The 19669-nt window shown below is 32.0% G+C and overlaps 1 protein-coding gene across 1 annotated transcript; it reads left to right on the top strand.

Annotated features, from left to right (window-relative positions):
* Positions 1-2013: 2013 nt before the first annotated feature.
* On the top strand, positions 2014-19569 carry LOC144849685 (core-binding factor subunit beta-like). Its single transcript, XM_078706694.1, has 6 exons — positions 2014-2371; positions 2700-2786; positions 3350-3469; positions 9547-9663; positions 12952-13092; positions 18235-19569. The coding sequence occupies exons 1-5, from the start codon at positions 2276-2278 to the stop codon at positions 13090-13092; spliced, it is 561 nt and encodes a 186-aa protein (XP_078562820.1). The 5' UTR covers positions 2014-2275; the 3' UTR covers positions 18235-19569.
* The last annotated feature ends 100 nt before the right edge of the window (positions 19570-19669 follow it).

Below are 19669 nucleotides of genomic sequence, written 5' to 3'. Positions count from 1 at the left end.
GATTGGATTACAATTATTATTATATTGTGACGGTTCTGTTATGACAGACTGTAGGTAGTTAGATGCGAGGAAACGTAATAAGTTGACACTTATTAATTACATCCTATCATTTAAATTGATAAGATCACTTTATTAATTGCGAAGACTTATATTTTCTATTTATTTTTCCGTTTTAACATGAATTATCGCTTGTTTTAACTAGGCATAGGCCTACGCATATTTGAATATATCGAGAGTTGAGTAATCCAATCGATTTGATTTGGAACAATGCTACACACATATCACAAGTATTACAGTATATCAATTTGCCTAATAGACTACCATAGGTCCCATTCTATATTGACTTCCTCTCTATGGCATCCTTAAAACCTATGTTAGATAGCATGTAGTGTTTCTGTCTGAAAACTTGCCAATTTTGTGTTACATTTCTACCGTTTTAATCATTTTCCATAAATTACAAATCTCAAATTTGTAACTAAACACTCTGTGCATGATTCCGCCACTATTACCGCCAGCGTTTGTCTGTCCTGCAATCTTGAAAATATGTCATTCTCAAAACGAGGGTGACTCATAAATTGGTACGTTAATCGACCGAGCATCCATGCGATGAAAACATATCACATATGTGTGTTTTGAGAAATGTATTGTACCCCAAAAACATAAAAAATAAAGCTTAATTAAATCAGACTTTGAATAGGTTATATTTTGTAGTTTTAATAAACTTAATCACTTCCGTAGAAAAAAGGGAAATATTTTAACTTAAATGACAAAATATATGGTTAAATTCAACCAAAATGCCATTGGATGGCAGCCAATTTGACTATTTTCCCTTTAACTTACATTTTTTTCAGGTAAATCTATTTTTTTTTCGATCAAATTTTTGGTCAAGGTGGATAAATAATATGTGACATTAAAATGGCATATTAAAAAAAGAAATTGTAAGAATTATTTGTTCAGGGGGACAATAGGCCTACATCTTTAATAGAATCAACCAATATTACGGGTTTAATACTTATATACTTTTTACAAATTTCAACAGGTTTTCATCTCCTGTAAATATAGGCCTATAACTCGATATAACGTTACGACGTCCATGTAGCTTTAAAATGTATTGCAGATATCGAACAACTTTGTATCGTCGTAAGAAATTGGATAAAGGTATGGTTTGTAGAATTCAACAAGTTTTGTTTTTTTGTTTGTCATTTTTGTCAAGTTACGGTATGGCTTAACAAAAAAACATAAATTAGGCCCACTTGGCCTACCAAGGAGTGGTACATACATTTTTTTGTTTATGTAGAGAATTTTGTGTCTTTACTCCATGTTTTGTGTATATGTTTGTCTTGTGAACCTCTGAGGGTCCCTAATGATCAGCAATTGCTGGATGGATCACCCTCATTAAATATGGTTTAAACAAAAATGTATTATTAATATACTGTGTAGGTTGTATATCATGCGTAGTATTAATTATGCTAATTATTCTGAAAACTCCCATATTAATGAAGCGAATCATCCACCCACCACAAAACACACTTTCAGTTTTCATTGTAAAAAAGAATAACATTTTCCGCGAACAGCACCGTAATAAATATATAGCCTACTCTCCCACATGATTAAAATTTGGATGTATTCAAATAAGATTTTGATTTTAGTAAAGAAAATTACTTCACAGAAGTTAGCCGATCTATAGACCTTAACACAGCGATGTGTATTCTGTGATAATATAATACGCAGTATTATTATGTCGTCATTGCTGCTTGTAACAAGAGTGTGACGTCATCAAGAACTGTGACGTTGTAGTCGTCACATGGTTTCCTTGAATCATCACGAATGCAAATACTACGCTTGAATGCACTCATAATAAATGGTCGAATCGAAAGATCTTACGGGATCGTTTCGTTTAGCTAAAAACAGACACTGTACATGTTAAAGCTTACAAGATACGTTGTGATCGAATTAAGTAAGTACTTTAAGTTTAGTCGTCGACGATAACAACCCACGACGAACTCTGCCGATTGCTAACTGCTGTATTTACGTCGTAGAACTACAAATGCAAGCGGTCATCGACCTCACTTCCTGATAAAAACGCTTAGCCAATCAGATCTGTACAATGATACTAGTCAGTGGAATGATAATATAAACGCGTTATTTAACAACCAAACACAATCACTTAACCGCAACCGAGCAGGACCAACGATTATTTTGTAGTAGGATACTAGAAGAAGAATTACCACAAAAAGGAACGAAGCGTGCATACCTCGCTACTACACACTACTCCATGAATAGTATAGCTAACATGCCGAGAGTGGTTCCAGACCAGAGAGCGAAATTTGAAAATGATGAACTATTTCGAAAACTTTGTCGAGAGTCAGAGGTATACATTCAAGTATATTGATTTTTATCATCGTATGGATACATAATAAAGTCGATCTTCAGGCTTCTGCTCATGTTTTTGTGTATTTTCATCACGATTACGCAATTAAAAGAATTGTCAATATTTGTTTACGCAGAAGCTTTTACAGACCGACATACAATCAACGTTTATTTATGGTTTTCACCGATCGGAAACAAATACTTATGGATAATAATACTATTTGCTATATTACTTAATTCTTATTTTTTTGGATTGGAAATATACATGCGTAGGCCTATTTTATTTGATTGTGAATTTTCTAAAATATTTCGGGTTTTCCCCTTTTCAGATTAGGTACACTGGGTTTCGCGACCGATCCATAGAAGAAAGACAAGTAAGATTTCAATCGGGTTGTAGAGAAGGTCATTCGGAATTTGTAAGTATCATTTTTATTTTTAGTATTAAGCCTATAGTACTTAGGCCAGTAGTAAGCATATATGTGTAAGCAGATAAGCGTATATAAAGTACAATATCAGGCGAGAGTATAACATGTAAATAAAATATAGGCTATGTTTTCTGCATGTTACATATTATTCATTTGTGTTTATGTCGAACTTGATGATTTATTTAAAATCATGTTTATACAGGTGATAAACGACCTTAATTAAAATAATGAAAATTTCGACTTTAATTTAATCATATTCAATTTATTCAAATTAGTAAATTGAAAAAAAAATCAATTTTAATTGTAGGCCTAGGCCTATCCATAATCATGTTTAAAAGTTATTTCGTTATATGTAGCAAGAAAGTCGGAAATATAGCCATAATAAAAAGCCCTTTACATAAAACGGTAGGCCTCATGTATCATGTCTGGTATAGAAACATGTTTTTGGCCTAGGAGCTATTATACATTTCACCATTGGGTCAAGTACCGTCCTAGTTTTTAATATGGAACCACTTGCCGTCACTCATATTATATTTTGTTTATACCACCGACAGGCAATTATATCCACTGGAACAAATCTTCACCTTCAATTCGTCCCAAATTCATGGGCAGACGATAAAATAGATAGGCCTCCACCAAGGGAATATGTTGATTTTGAACGGGAACGAGGCAAGGTAAGTGTATACTGTTCAAGGAACAGAATAACATCACGATCAAATTGTTTTTTATGTAAGAAGTTACCGGTATTGTATGTATCATCGTAGGCCTACATATTATAGGCATTCTCATTTTTTTTGATGTGTTAAAAAGGTCGTAAAACGCGTATGATTTTCATTACACTAGAAGCTTCGGTCTTTTTAGACAGGCTTACATGTGTATCACGTACAAGTAGCAAGGTCAGAGAGGCTTGCCCTATTTTTTTCCTGTTCCGGTTCCTGAATTGGTGGTACATTTCGTCACCTTTATTCGTGTATTGGTATCGTCTTCATGTGTAGGGTGTCCCAACACGCGCGGTTCCCACGTGTTGAATCATACACCCGTACGTATCCCACGCAGAAACAACGCTAAAGTAGAACCAGCTATTCAAAAAATTCATTCCGGATGTATACATGTTTATATAATTATTCTTGTTCACTTAAATCCTCAATGATAATACGCTTAATATAAATGATAATGGAGCAGTTTAGTATCCAGTGTAGGCTTTTTATTATTCTCGTCCCACACAAGAGTTTTCCATTTTTGAACCGAATAATAAGACAAAGCTTTAAATCCTGTAGCCGTGAACCTGTGGAATATAAAAAGAAATGCCGAGATTTCGTCGCTACGCACAGTACCAAACGTAACCTCACATTATCTTGCTAGGCCTACAATCTATACAATATGTAACAGTTCTACATCTTTATTATAGTTGAATATACATAATTTTTCGAGTAAAAAATGTGTACAACATTATTAATAATCTATTTGATATATTTTGGTAAGACTTAATCGATTCGATTAATTATCTTTTGGTATTTTGTTATATAGGCCTACTGTACAATTTGGTGGTTTAACTACTATTGTATTGGGAGCACTAGTATTATAGTAGTAGGCCTACTGTACAGTGCCGTGCCGTAGTATACTGTGGCGTTGCGTTTATGGTTTTGTGGTTTCATTTGCCTTATTTGAGCTGTCGGATATACAATATGGCTTATTATGATTACCGGCTACTTCAAGTACCTACTTATGTATAATGAAAATGATGCTTTTAATTATCATTACTACACACCTAACGGAATACCGGTACGCATTAGAAATCCTTGGTATCGGATTAGACCGGCCGAGTTACGGAATACCGCATTCAAAATTGTTGGTACCGTAAAAAAAGCCAAATTACGGAATACCGATCGCATTGATAATAATTGGTACCGTATTAGATCAGTCCGAGTTACGGAATACCAATACGCATCGGACGGGATACCGGTTATACGCATCGGCATTTTTTGTACAGTATCCATTCGAGTTACGGAATTCCGGTACGAAAGCCAGAATTGAAGAAAAACAGTTGATATAAGTTTTTTACCTCATACATGTAACTTGCTTTTATCTGATTATTTAAGATGTAGGCCTACAACGATACTAAAAATGATATTAAATTAAGTACTGCTCTACCAAAAGGCCTAATATTAATCTCCGCAGATACCTCTGTCAATGAAATTAACATTATCGGAGACTACTAAACCTTGGTTACAAAATGGTCTACAATTAGACAAAGACCTATGTACGTCACTGTGTAAAGCAATGCCATTTTCCACACAAACGAAAACGTCTGCAATTAGCACGAAAGTCAATTTCTTGCCCCAGCATGATGTGAAATGGATTTCAGTTAACCCACAGTCGGCTATCGTATAGTGTTCAAACCCATGTATTGTGTCTTGTAATTCATAATGAATTAGGCTTACATCTGGTGTTACAATACCAATGCACACTCATCCTCATGACACATATCTTCATGCATTTGTATAATTAGTCACGGGTTATTACATGGAAACGAAACACCCTTGCTCCGTTGTTTCATGATAAGAGCATAAGATTCAATCTTTTTGTAATTACATTTGATGTGTTATAAACAGTCGGGTTCTTTATAAATCGATGCCCTTTCCCTTTGAGTGAACTTAAAGTTAATGATATCACACTCTGTATACTGTAAGTACGTTACCAATTTTTGTTGTTTCGGAAGCTTTCCCGACATCGAATTTCCGCCGAAGCAACTGCCGTCCCACACCCAAGTAAACTCCTCTTCTTAAGTCGTAACATAGCCTTGACTGACGGCTACCATAGTCAAAATAAAAACGTTTACATTTTACAATTGAATCAGTTTCCAGACAGAGATTCAATCACATTAAGTAGGTGAGCAAGCAAAAGTGCATTCACAATTATCAATCCACGCGTACAAAAAGTTTGTATATGTATATATTTAAATTTTTTAACTTTGTATGGCTTTAGGTTTATGCAATTAGTCTGAATATAGCAATGTAAAATAAAGATTATACGACCAGGGAAGATTTTTAATTTAATTTAACTTAAGACCTAGGAAATTATAATTTAATGCAATATTGCGCAAATTCCATAAAATATAATATTTTAAAATATATATATTTTAAAAAGATATTGAAATTTAATTTGATACAATTTGAAAATTAAAATATACTATCATTTATAAAAAGCAAGAAAGTTTTTAAAAGTGTTTTAAAACTGTCAAGGTTCTTTGTGCAAACTGACGGCATAGGAGCAGCATGTTCATTAGTACAACTTTAATGCGACAGGCTAGATAACTCAAGATTGAACCCTTTATTTATAACTGCGAAAAACATTGGTTTCTTTACAAAAGTTCACCATTATTTTAAATCAAGCATTAGACAACAAAGAAGTTTAACTTTATGTAAATAAAAGTACAGCGTATCGTAGACGCAAAGTTTCAAGTACAATGAACCCAATGTTGTAGGCCTACTATCTAATGGATCGGTATGTCTGAAATATAGAAAGAATTAACGAATATTAATTTCATTAAATTTTACAACTGGTTGTAAAGATTCTGACGATATATCTTGCTCAACTCTGCAGCAATGATATAGACCTACCTTTAGATCTAATATGAATTTCTACCAGATAACAATTAATGGTTGCCAAATAACATCTTCAAATTAAAGAAACGTTGCCAAAATTAAAAGTTTATAACCAGTTTGATTTGATGATATATCTTGCTCAACTCTGCTGCAATGATATAGGCCTACCTTTAGGTCTTAGGCCTATATGAATTTCTACCATATAACAATTGCCAAATAACATCTTCAAATTAAAAAAACGTTGCCAAAATTTAAATGTTACAACCAGTTTGATTTGGTGATATATCTTGCTCAACTCTACTGCAATGTTATAGGCCTACCTTTAGGTCTAATATGAATTTCTACCAGATAAAAATTAATGGTTGCCAAATAATATCTTAAAATTTAAGAAATGTTGCCAAGTGCTTGGAGTTCAATACGGACTTCTGTCTCTGTTTCTAAGTTGTCATTCCAACAAACTTGTATGTAACGGAAACCCGGAGCCAAATAGATAAATTATTGTGAAATTATTAATTTGATAATCTAAGGTCGCGGTGGTAAATTCAAATGTAAAATATTATATAACAGCTATTTTTTTTGTTATCAATATTTGATCGTTGTTTAGTATTGAACATTTATACTTTTAATTGCACATGCCTTCATGTCACATTGCCCATGTGAATAATTAAATGTCCGTGATATTCGGTTTAAAACCACATTTTAGAAACACGTGTTTGAATAATCGCAGTAATGTAACATTATTCACGTTTGAAATTAAAAAAATATTTATGAATATAAAAATATATTAAAACGTAGATCCTTGAACTACTTTAGAATTAAATCTAGGAAGAAAATAAAGTACGTTTATATTGACATTAAATAATTAGGGTAGGGTTTTATCTTGAAGGAAATCGTTAAGGAAAATGTATTCAATTTATATAGAGAAGTATATACATTTCCGTATATTATAGAACACACCTTTTATTATAAAATATATAATAAAATACATTTAAAATAGTACTACTGTATTATTAATATTATTATATTGTTTTATTAACAAACAGAACAAATCAGCCATCCCTAATCTGTATTGCGCTAATGTACAGTAGAGTCAAAACTGGCATGTACGGACAGTGTTTCAACAGTGTACAACCAGATTAAGAAAAATAGAAAATACTAATTTCTGTATCAAAAAAATAATACAACCAGCTTTGAAATTGTCGCTGATATATTAATAATACACCCAGGGGAAAAAATTACTAATTTCACTGAATATACTACTGGTCGAAACAAACTGAGACTAAGGATATATGATTTGTTTACAAACAGAGTGTTTATTTAATCTTATTAGTAAAATTTACTTAGACTAATTAGTTTTTGTTTCAACAGCCTTTGTAATAAACTGTAAAATAATTATTATGTGTCTGGATCATGTGAGATTCAATAAGGTTTTCTTGGAAAACGATCCTTGGCTGACTGACTGATTATTAACATACGGCACAAATCATTGCAAATCTTCGGCTGAAGCGTATACTTTACACTGATACTATTTTCACATGTTCAGCAACAAAGGGACTACTATGCATGTACTTTCGTTTGGTTTTGGCCCTCTTCCAATTTCATTCAGAATTTACGTTTCCAGTACATACCACTACACGTGTAGAAATATTTCCACATCCACTGTCGATCCTCTGAGTGGAAATAGTTGAATGTGATAACAAAGTAGGCCTATCCTTTCGTAAATAAGTATAGGTATTTCCAGTACAACATTTTGAGTACAACTTGTTATTCACTTCAAATACAGATACGTTTACTTTAATATCTTTAATGTAGGCCTATTGCCAAAAGAATTAAAAGTTTAATATGTACATGTTATTGTTACTGGACCAGACAAATCTTCTGTATCGATTGATATAGACTAGAAGATTTTTAAATCAAGTTATTTGAAATCATATTCATAAATATATTTTTAAAATGGTATGAGGTGCGCCTACGTTTATCTGTTTAAAAAAAATGTTCTGTACACTTTGTCTAATCATAAAAATGTTTTATTTAATCCACGACAATGAGCACGAAATTGGAACAAATCATCGTGTACTTTCCCGAATAGTAGGCCAACATAACAATTTTATGTGAGAAAGATATCAAAGGGCACGCAATGTTTTTCCTGTGAAAACAGTAACATTGGCACCAAATTCAGTATATCCTATTTATTCAACTGAACAACTGTGTATATAAAAAAATACTTATGCCAAAAATTGGCGTATGCCAAGTAGGCTAGAGTTCCAAGATCTATTTTATCGTTTATTTACGAGGATATTATATTTTGTATAACAGAACCCCTTCTTTGAGATATTCATAATAAGGAGAAGAAAGTGTCCTCATATTGTAGCATTTTACCACTACTGCAAAAACCTATTAAAGTATTAAAGAAACACTACTTTCTGTGAGACGATTGACAATGTTTTACCATAGTCTATCCGTTCGGCATCGTCGAGTGGACACTTGATTTGGTCCGAAGTTGTATTTTCATCTCGAAACCTTATAAAAGTATAAAAGTACAGTTGTAGTCGGTGTCGTTTGTAGCTTCGATAGAAACCTACGCTGATTTAATCCGATGTTTTGGATCGTCGAGTGACGTCACAATAATTATTCAAATTCGGTTCTATGATTCATCACTCATCTATTGTTGATGCATTAAAATAGATTTGTTTGTCCCGATTGGTGAATAAGGATAAATATTTTCAATGCGAACCTATAAAGGCAACCACGTAAATCGAAAGATAACGTTTAACAATGCATAAACTTTTTGTCTGGTTTTGTGGTGAGAAATAACCCATGAAGAAATGCCTGTACTTATAATATGAGTAATAAATACATATTAGAATAAGGTTTACATTCATTTATGAGCTTCTTCCATTGTTGTTTCATTTATAAATTATAATTTAACTGTGTGTGAATTAAGAAATTAAAAATATATAAGCCTAGCTACAAATTGTAATTTTACTTCAACATCGTCTACGTATGCCGTCGTGTGTAAACCCTTACCATGCCTCCTAGCGATAATTGGCCAGGCTTAGATAAAAGTGCTTCCATCGTTCGGAAAAAAACACAATGAATATGCCTTTATTATTATTTGTTTAAAGACATTATTCTATTTGTTTCAGGTACACTTAAAAGCACATTTTATATTAAATGGTGTTAGCGTATTATGGACTGGTTGGATAGATATGGTTCGATTAGATGGTTTAGGCTGTATTGAATTTGATCACGACAGAGCAGCGGTGAGTTGTATACTTTTTAAGTACATTTTGTCAACAATTATAGGCCTATTTATCTGCACATGTCCCAATTGTATTTATCTGTAGGGCCTACATGTAGGCTACAAATTGTATTTTTTTCTGTTGACACTTTCAGCACAAGCTTTGCTTTTTTAAATCTGTGCCTCCTTCATGTTTTAAATTGTAAGAAATTATATTTTATGTTTATGAATGAAGGAAATAAATGTTATTTTGTTTGATTTTTGATTGAAATAACCAGTTATGTTACGGTTAATAACATGATATATCCGATTGATGATTAATGTTTTTATTACCGTATACCCTACATTTAGGGCTAGCTCGCCACAAGGTCTTTGTATTAATAGAATTTCTGTTTTTCACCTGGCGTTACTTTTTGAGTTTTGCCCTCTTCCTTCATTTTACAATTTATATTGGATATTTGTTCTTATTTTATGTGGAAGAAATCAATGTTAATTTTATTTGATTTGATTTGAACGCATTTAAAAACATTGGATATTTGAATATTGATATAGGCCTATACTCCAATTTTATATTTGAAATAGTAGTCGGCGCATTAAAACAGCCATGTAAAGCTGGTTTATTATGTTGATGTTTTCTCAATGGATACCAATACTACATTAAAGTCAGCCATGCCTAACTTCAGCACACTTGTGTTAAAGTTCGTTATTGTATTCTTAATTTAATACGTGAATGTATGTTAACAATGTCATAGCCACGGCATCAAACTGATAGGCTCAATAGGCAAACTATAGACAATCTTGTACGGATACACTATAGACACGGTAACGGCATCAAACAGATAGGCTCAATAGGCAAACTATAGAACAATCTTGTACGGATACACTATAGACACGGTAACATAATACAGAATACCGATGTATTGAAATCCTTTTGAATAATTTCCGTTTGTTAATTATTAAGATTAAAATCTTGGCTCATTAATAAAACTCATACACGATGCGATTCGAGTTTCAGACCAGACGCACGTAATTTTTCTGAACTTTTCACCAACGGATACTGTTCAGTCCGTTACTAAACAAAATGGCCGATCACAAACAAACGTCTGGCCTAAAAATATGATACTATTTACAGTATAATTGATATGTAATGGATTGAAAATTCACTTACAAAACATATTCCAATATAAACAATTAATAGAGGAAAATAGGTGCGCAGTTTGTTACGAATTACGAATATAAAAGATCAAACAATATTTAAAATAAATGAATTTGATTAAAGATGTATTGTCCCCCTGAAAAATATTTTTTTTAATTTTTGTTTTTGAATATGCCATTTTAATGTCACATAATAGTTATTGACCTCAACCAAAAATTGGATCCAAAAAAAATGTATTTACCTGAAAAAACTGGAATTTAAAGCAAAAAATGGTCAAATTGGCTGCCAGCCAATGGATTTTTGGTTGAATTTAACCATTTATTATGTTATTTTATAAGTGAAAACATTATTTTTTCCAGTTTTTTTTCTACGGAAGTGATTAACTTTATTAAAACTACAAAATAACCTATTCAAAGTCTGATTTAATTAATCTTCATTTTTCATGTTTTTGGGGGACAATACATCTTTAAATAAATCAAAATATTTAAACTCGATATGTGAAATGTTCAATAGTTTGTTAATTGTTTCCTCCATTTCTTTCCTCCACGAATGTAGGCTAGGCCCATCTAAGCCAATTTATTTAAACACAACATTTTGCGAAATCTTTCTATATTAATAGACATTTATAATCAAATTGATCTTATCTACTAATAGGCCTACATTACCAGGAGGTTAAACAAATAGACTTCCCTTGTCGAATTTTTAACATTATTTAAATAGATAAAACTAAATATAAACTTATTGTGGTTTTTATGCAAATATGAATTTCATAAGTAGAATCGATACCACAGACAGATAGGTTTGTTCAATGCCAGTAGGTCAATATACATATTTTAGACGGGGCTTTATGTTAAAGGGCAGAGCACATGGCCATGATTTATTACGGCTATTTGATTTTATATATATCTGTTCTTTTTGTTCAATGTGTGGAAAATAAATAAATGAAACACACAACAAACAATAAAGGGCCTAGAGACTTTTCTAAACCGTATCGTAGCCTACCCTACAACCAAAACGGTTTTAACGTAGCTAAATTTATTAAGATATCGTAACAGTTCCATTCCATACATGATTAGGCAGTGGAACCACAACTGATTTTACTTCTGTATTGAAAATAATTTTATCCCTCTGTATAATATAATGTTGAAGTAATAAGAATCAAATATAATATGTTAGGTAATTTTTTTTTTTTTTCAATTCACTTGGCCAGTCATTTAGATTTTTACTAGTTTTGATGTGCTCGTTTATTTTAATGTTTTTATATGATGTATTGTGTGGTTCTCAATTTTTGATGTTATTTTATCCTAACTTTTTAAAACATTTTAAGTACCTTTTAATAATGTAAAAAATTGTCACAATTCAGTTTTTCTGTGAAGATGATTTTAATAAATATACCATTATGAATGAATTAATGAATGAATTAAGAACTTGAATTAAGAATTAAGATGCCTTATTTATAAAACTGTCATTTTGGTTATAGAAGAAATACACAAGTATTAATGTACTAAATTTCGGTGCTAAAACAAAGGAAATTATGTCTTCCAATATATTTCTAAGTCTCTTTAATGTTAAGAAACGATTTAAATACATGACACGTCATCATTATAAAGATTTAATATTTCGACATTAAATATCTTATGATCAGAATCACACTTCAGGTAGTGGGCCATTCTTTACAATTCAAAATGTATTTTTAATAATTAAAAAAATGGTTTTATTTGTAGATTAATTCAAACTTATAATTCGTTTACTTTAAGAAACCCTAAGTTAGATATCTTTAGTAATAATCTCCGTAAGTTTCGTAACATTGTTAGTAGTTTAGTTTAATATTTTTATTGTATGTGTACGTGTTTGTCTGTGTTCCCTCCTGTAAGTGGTGAGCCATGAGTTCACTGTTGGTTGGGAAATGAAATAAATAAATAAATAAAATGTTGAAATGGTTGCTTGTTAAATGAGTAGGGATATTTAACAATTTACTCAATATATAAGATCAACTCCCAGTCCAGTACGTGACTTACATTTATCGTTGTTATACATCAATTAAATTAAAATCACATGATTATATCACATTACATTTATACAGTAAATTGTATTGTCTTTAATTAATTTGGAGATTTTAAATAAACGAATTTATTATTATTTTTTTTATTCTAGACCGAAAATAAAATACTTTTAGATACAATTGAACAAAAGAATAGGCGACTTCGTGAATTTGAAGAACGACAACGACTATCGGGGTTGCATTCGAGGCAAGAAAGACGTGTAGAAAATGAGGCCCAGGTGAGAGTTCGATAGGTGTGTACAAAATCCTTTGTTTTTTCATGTAAATAAGTACCAATGCTATTGTAATGTTGCTATTTTTCAGATTTTTTATTTTATGTTTTTGCTCAATCCGTAATAAAATCAACATTTGAATTGGTTTTTATCAAAGAAATCTATAGCCTTCCTAAGGGCCTACATTCATTTTTTTGGACCAACTACCGACATCATGGGCTAGTCTACATTTGACCAGCCCATTACGTAGACTTGTACCGTGTGCTTTACTGGAAAGTTTAGCTCGCCATGCTCAAATTAAGATCCAGTTGGCTAGCCTCCTAAGGTTTTTTTTAAGGACATTGTGTATGCTAGGCTCGCAAGCCGAAACATGATTTGGATAGACCACAACCAAAAATATGTTTTCCCCGAAGTGAATGTATTGTGTCACTATGCGATAGACTTAGCTAATCAAGCCATGATATTTCTGTAGGCTTAGGCCTACATTTTAAATTTGAATAGATCGCAAGAAAACTCTTTTTTTTTCCTTTTTGTTATATATTAGACAGATAAGTCGAGCCTTGATTTCGTACTGTTATATCAAATTTAGATAGACCACAAACAAAGCTCTTTTTTCGAACTGAAGATAAATGTATAGACTGTTAGCTGGTCAAGCCACGATATACTGCCTAATGTAGCCTAGCCCTTATTTCAAAAACGAGTTTTACCGAGTGTAACTTTTAATGATATATTTGCTCAGCAATTTCAATTCGTATGTAAAACGACAGTGCATTTTAATATTATACACCATTATATTCATTTAGTATTTTAATGGATATTCTTGATTGAATAAAGATACCGAATATATGATATAGAAATATAAATTATTTTTAAAAACGTCCAAACCACACCTTTATTCATTTGATATTGTAGTAAATATTTCCTGTTGGAACTTCAATGAGTTGATAATATAAGATGCCTCGTAATTTCTAAGTAATACCGTACCGTCCATTCACTATGTAAAGTGAATTCGTGTGCCGTACTTAAATATGCATTGTCATGGCGTAGTTATTACAAACAAATAAAATAAAATTCGACCGTAATATAGTCACTAACATTTAAAAAATGGACACAAACAGTAACAAAATATTTAATAAACACTTTATAATGATTGACAGTAGGCCTATAATAAAAACATTTTATATAATAAAGTCTATGAAACAAAAACAAATTGTGAGTTGGTGGTTGGTGAGTAATACCTGTATTATCACGGTGTGTTCGATCCACCACAATAAATGTATATTTTTTCGAATTTCAAGAAAAACGATGTTTAAATTAGAAATACCAATACTCTTTTATACTACCAAAAGGTGTAATGATGAAATCAGAATCATATAAAATCGTTCTACTCGTCTTGTAAGTTTTCCTATTTATTGTACGCTCGTATTGTGTTATAATACGGTCATTTTAGCGAAAAGAAAGAAAAGAAATAAGCCTAGGCCTATATTGCAAATAGCAAAAAATAAAGACCTTTTATGTGCAACGTTTGGGTGTCGCTGGAAATAATATTTGAAGGGGTTATTTAAATTATACCGGTATTAAAGATTAGGGGGCGCCTGACACATTTTTGCAAATAGACCTACTACCGTTTGTGTGGGAATCCATATAATGTCATACAAAGCGAAACCACGAACAATTTCAGGAATCAAAGCGACAATAATATAATAAATACGAATCCCCTTAATAATGTCCTATAATTAATAGGATGCTCGCCGTTTACAATTCTCCTTGTTCGTTTTACGGCAAATGTGTCCCTTTATATACACACCCTGATCAGGTGTGTCGACGTGCTGAACAGGGGTGTCGAAGTGCTGAACAGAGGTGTCGAAAAGAAGAGGTTACTGGATTGTCTAAATTTTAAAATTAATTTAATCTCATTTGAATATATATTTTATCTATTTTCATATCTCAATAAATCATTAAAAATACGAGGAAGAAAACAAAATTGCGTTACGGTACTTCCAATTTCTCATCCCCAAAACCATAGGGATATTCACTTTAATATCTCTATGCCATACTAAATGTCCTAAAAGTCCTATTTTACATTCAGGTTAATTTTACAGAAAATAAATCGTAGCGGTACTATTTTCGCGAACCTCGCGACACTGTACGAACTGGTAGGCCTACAAACGTATCGCTGACGTCATAGTAATCTTAAGTTGGGACAATAGAAATACTTTGTTATGCCAGCATATTAAATTTAATTTTAGCTTCCTCAATACAATATGTTTTAGATCGCGACGAGCGATTTGTTTTCCTATCCATTCATAGTTCATCCGGGTACCGGTAAACCCTATTTACATTATATGTTAATGCTTCCTTGTTGACAAACAAACCTACCGGTTAATTAGTTCACTACTACCGGAATAAAATCCTACCTGGTATTAACATGGAATATATGATTAACCTTGACGTTACTATTATTTATCCGTGTAAGTTGCATCATACCCATTAATATTAGCGATACTCTTAGCCTGGTAGTAACTAAATCTGAACGGGCCTATTGAGTGGAGTTGTGGCTTGGTGGTTATGATGCTCCCAGTTTCCTGGGTTCAAGTCCCGTCAGTCACATGTCATGATTTTTCCTAAGGACACAATTACAACTCCACTCCCAAAGACTTGTAATAGGCCTAAGACTTTGTTTTGTAGAGCATCTTGTGTATATGTTTCTCTTGTGAACATCCACTGGATCACCCTCATTAAATATGGTCAAACAAAAAATTACTTGATTTTAGGCGGGAATTAAGAGTTTTGTGTCTCCTGTTGTAATAATTTATGACGTGTTTGTGGCGTTACTGTTCTTCAATCAAAACAAACGCTAGAGAATCTACATCAAGTTGTCTGTCTCCGTACCGTACTTTTTCAAGTTTAACTGTCTTCTCGCAATGAATCATGACTTTCAAAAATATTCGTTTTACAACATTTTTGTGATGAAGAGTTAATCGAGTTTTTTGTTATTGACCGGACTTTATTGATTAACGTCTTTAGCATTAAAATTAACGAAGACTTAAATTAAATTTAAGTTGTACAGTATCAACATTTTGACGAAGAAGAATCTTAAAAGTAAAACATCATCATCAACGACAAACAACAAACGGGTTCATTCTTTAATTAAACCACTAAATTTCACATATATTTTGTTTTGTTCTGGTTTTGTTTGTCTTTCTCCCAGTGTCTCTTCTTTTCCATTTATAAGAGACTGAACATCTTTTAATGGTGGAATGCCCTGTATGTAAATTTAAGTTCGACAAAAACCCGGTATAATATTGATTGTCTGATACAGTGCCGTGTTGTATTGACATTTCGTATTGTGTAACTAAATTTACAAGGCAAATATACCTGCTTGCTTTTGTGCTATATAAACAACCCAATATAAGTTATATCACCAGAAATGAAACGATCGTTTTCAATAGACCACTTTGACAGTAATATCATAAAATAATATCAAATTAAATGTATTTATTTTGGGAAGCTGTTGCAACTTCCGATCGAACATCCGAACTGTTGTTCCGTTATATTTTGCTTCCGGCAATCATCGGATCTTTTCTTCTTTGTGGGTTTTCTGGGAATTTCACAATACAGGGGGTCGACGAACCTTAAGTTGTGTGTAAATCATCACCTTGGTATTTGGTTGGAATTAAGAAATCAAGAAAAGAATTGACAACGGAAGGATAAGAAAATAAAATTGACTGTCTCGTAATGCAACAATACCGTTTTATTGCCCCGCTGTGACAAATCTATTACGTATTTCGTGTTGCAATACCTGTCCTACTCAGCTAGAACAATACGTTGTATAATATATAGGCCCTACACATTAGTTGGCGTAGGCCCCACTCATTTTGGCCCTGGCTATACATCCAGTGCCAGATCAAAAACTTCATTCTGTCCGCCTGATATTATAATTAGGCCTGGTGGTTAATGATCCAGAAATAAATTGTTTGTTTTAATGTTTTTGTGTACAATCTGGTATTCATATAAGTCATATTGTTCTTCGAACCAAGATTATTTATTTCTATTACATTTACATATGACAATAAATTTAATCTGAATCTGTGATAATTATAAATCAAATAACCTTATACAGTAATTTATTATAGACGGATTAGTATTTTTCTTTTATCGGAGTTATTTATAGTTTTCTCTCTGTTGATATTTAGTATACTGAGAGGCCTACTACTATAATACATCAAATAAGAAGGAAAATACCCGAATTAAAAACAAACCCTCTTGTATAATGCCACCCTGTTTACGCATTCCTATCGTTATTGGCGCGTCCATTAATTGAGCGCCGGGATTTCGTAATCATCGGTCGATGACTAATGCTTCAGAGCTTTGAAATTCATTTGCTAAAATTGTTGATAAATTATGTCATGGTTTTTATAAATCACTTCATTGTGCGCCGATAGACGTTTAACTTAAGCAGCAAAACATGGTGGTACTCGGAAATCAAGATTTGTCTACTAAATTCTAATTATCTCTTACAATTCTACGGAATTGTATTTTATTTGAACTGAAGGTATTAACATATTACAATAGATTATAAAACACAAATGTAAGTTTCTATGGTAATGAATAAAATAATAAATCGCGGTACTAGGAGCCGGTACGGTAGGCCTACTAAGCAGTCGGTTTCATGTAGGCCTATGCGGTCATTTTGTTAAATTTGTTTGTAGAATTCCGGGAGATCCATTGATTAATTCAATAAAAGAAAGAGACTTCACAGAAACACAATAGGATTCTTGAAATGTTGTTCCTCATTTATTTTTATCGATGTCCTATTCGTTTTACATAACGTTAAGCTATGTCTACACTATCAAAGATTATGTGACAAAAAAATGTGATGTACCCATATATGGACACGATGATGTCATATCACTACCATATTTGCGCACACTTTTTTGTCAAACAAGTTTGATAGTGTAGACAGAGCTATACGAACTTTCTCAACAATTAAGACCATTGAGGTCTCTATATGTGTACGTAGAGAGAGATGGCGTCACTGTATTTTAAGAACGGTTACCCCGGAATACAATCAATCATATTAACTTTGTTAATTAAATATATTTATAGTTAATGTCCCACAATATTATTGACTTATTGTTTTTTTTTGTGTTGATCTTGCAGGCCAGAATGGTACAGTCACACAGCCCGACCACAAGTGCGTCCTACGACAGCCATTGACGACGTGACCAGTGTAATGAAAACTAGGCCTATCGCTATATTTTTTTAGTGGAATATTGTTTTTGTCTTTTAAGAAGATGGCTGTAAGGATTCTACGATGACGAATCTTCTATAGATATAAATATATTTCTGCTAGATGTAACAAAACACTGTAAACCAACATTGTGAAACCTCAACGGGTGTTAGCAATGTGGGTGTTGGACCAAGCTAGCAAGTTAACAGTGGGGAGTTTTTTCCAAAGTGACGAATGTGAAACCAAACATCTTGGTGAGAATGTCTGGAACGGCAAAATTGTAAACATGCCAAGAATTCCATCATTTTGAATGGTTTCATCAAACTTATCTGTATAAATATGATATTTAAGATTGTAATTAAAGTCTTTGTTTATGTGTGCATGTTATTTAATGAAAATGAAGATCTTACTTTAAAGTTCGATTTTTTATATTCTACTTAAAAAACTATAAAGTTGTTGATACTGTTTTATTGTTGATATGATATTTTTCATTGTTTTTAGTGTTTTGAAACCTAAGCTTTTAATCGCATTATATTTATGATCGTATATTTGACAAAACTTCGAAGACGATACGTTTTATAGAAACTACACGTAAATACCAAATCGCTTGCCTTATGATCATCACCAAATTCAGATTACCTTTTTATATATATTTTTTTTAATCAGAGAAATTGTAATTTTTTTACTTTAGTATATTAAAAACCGATAATTATTACTTAATTCATTCTTCTGAATCGAAGAGGAATATGCCTATCCCATACTGTGATGTCAAAACATTGATCTAAACGTTATGTCCGGAAGTGTACCGTGCGTTGCATTGTTTTATAGTAAAATGAGGTTTTCTGCAATATTGTTTAAATAAATGTAGTTAAGGAAATAATGTTTGCTTTAAAAAATATTTAAATTAAAATAAATGATCAATATTGTTAATCACAAATTGTTTGACATGATTTCCAATGTTAAACGTATGCATGCTTGTTAAATTATTAAGTATTTATTTAGTTAAGACGTTCCCTGGGCATATTAACAGATACTGTATTTGAGTACTAAAGTTCGTTTTAAAAAGTAGGCCTACCTTGTAACACAAGATATAGGTATTCACATTGGTTTTTTTTGTACAATTTGGAAAACACCGATCGTTCGAGATTGGTTTAACGAACAAATTATATTTGTTAAAGTTAATTAAGGCTGGACCTATCATTCATGCAATTGACCGTGTTTTGTGAAATTAAATATGTTCAGTCTAACTGATAAATTTAAAGTAATTTGTTTACTGTTTTAGTTTCTTGATGACAATGATATTTAACATATCGAGAATAATTATGATACTGACGATGACGATAAGACGATATCGATGGAATTACG

This window comes from Antedon bifida, chromosome 8 (genome assembly GCF_963402885.1).
Source record: "Antedon bifida chromosome 8, ecAntBifi1.1, whole genome shotgun sequence".
In the NCBI taxonomy this organism is placed as follows: domain Eukaryota; kingdom Metazoa; phylum Echinodermata; class Crinoidea; order Comatulida; family Antedonidae; genus Antedon; species Antedon bifida.
Note: the sequence above shows the minus strand (reverse complement) of the source record. Positions and strands in the feature narration are given on the sequence as shown.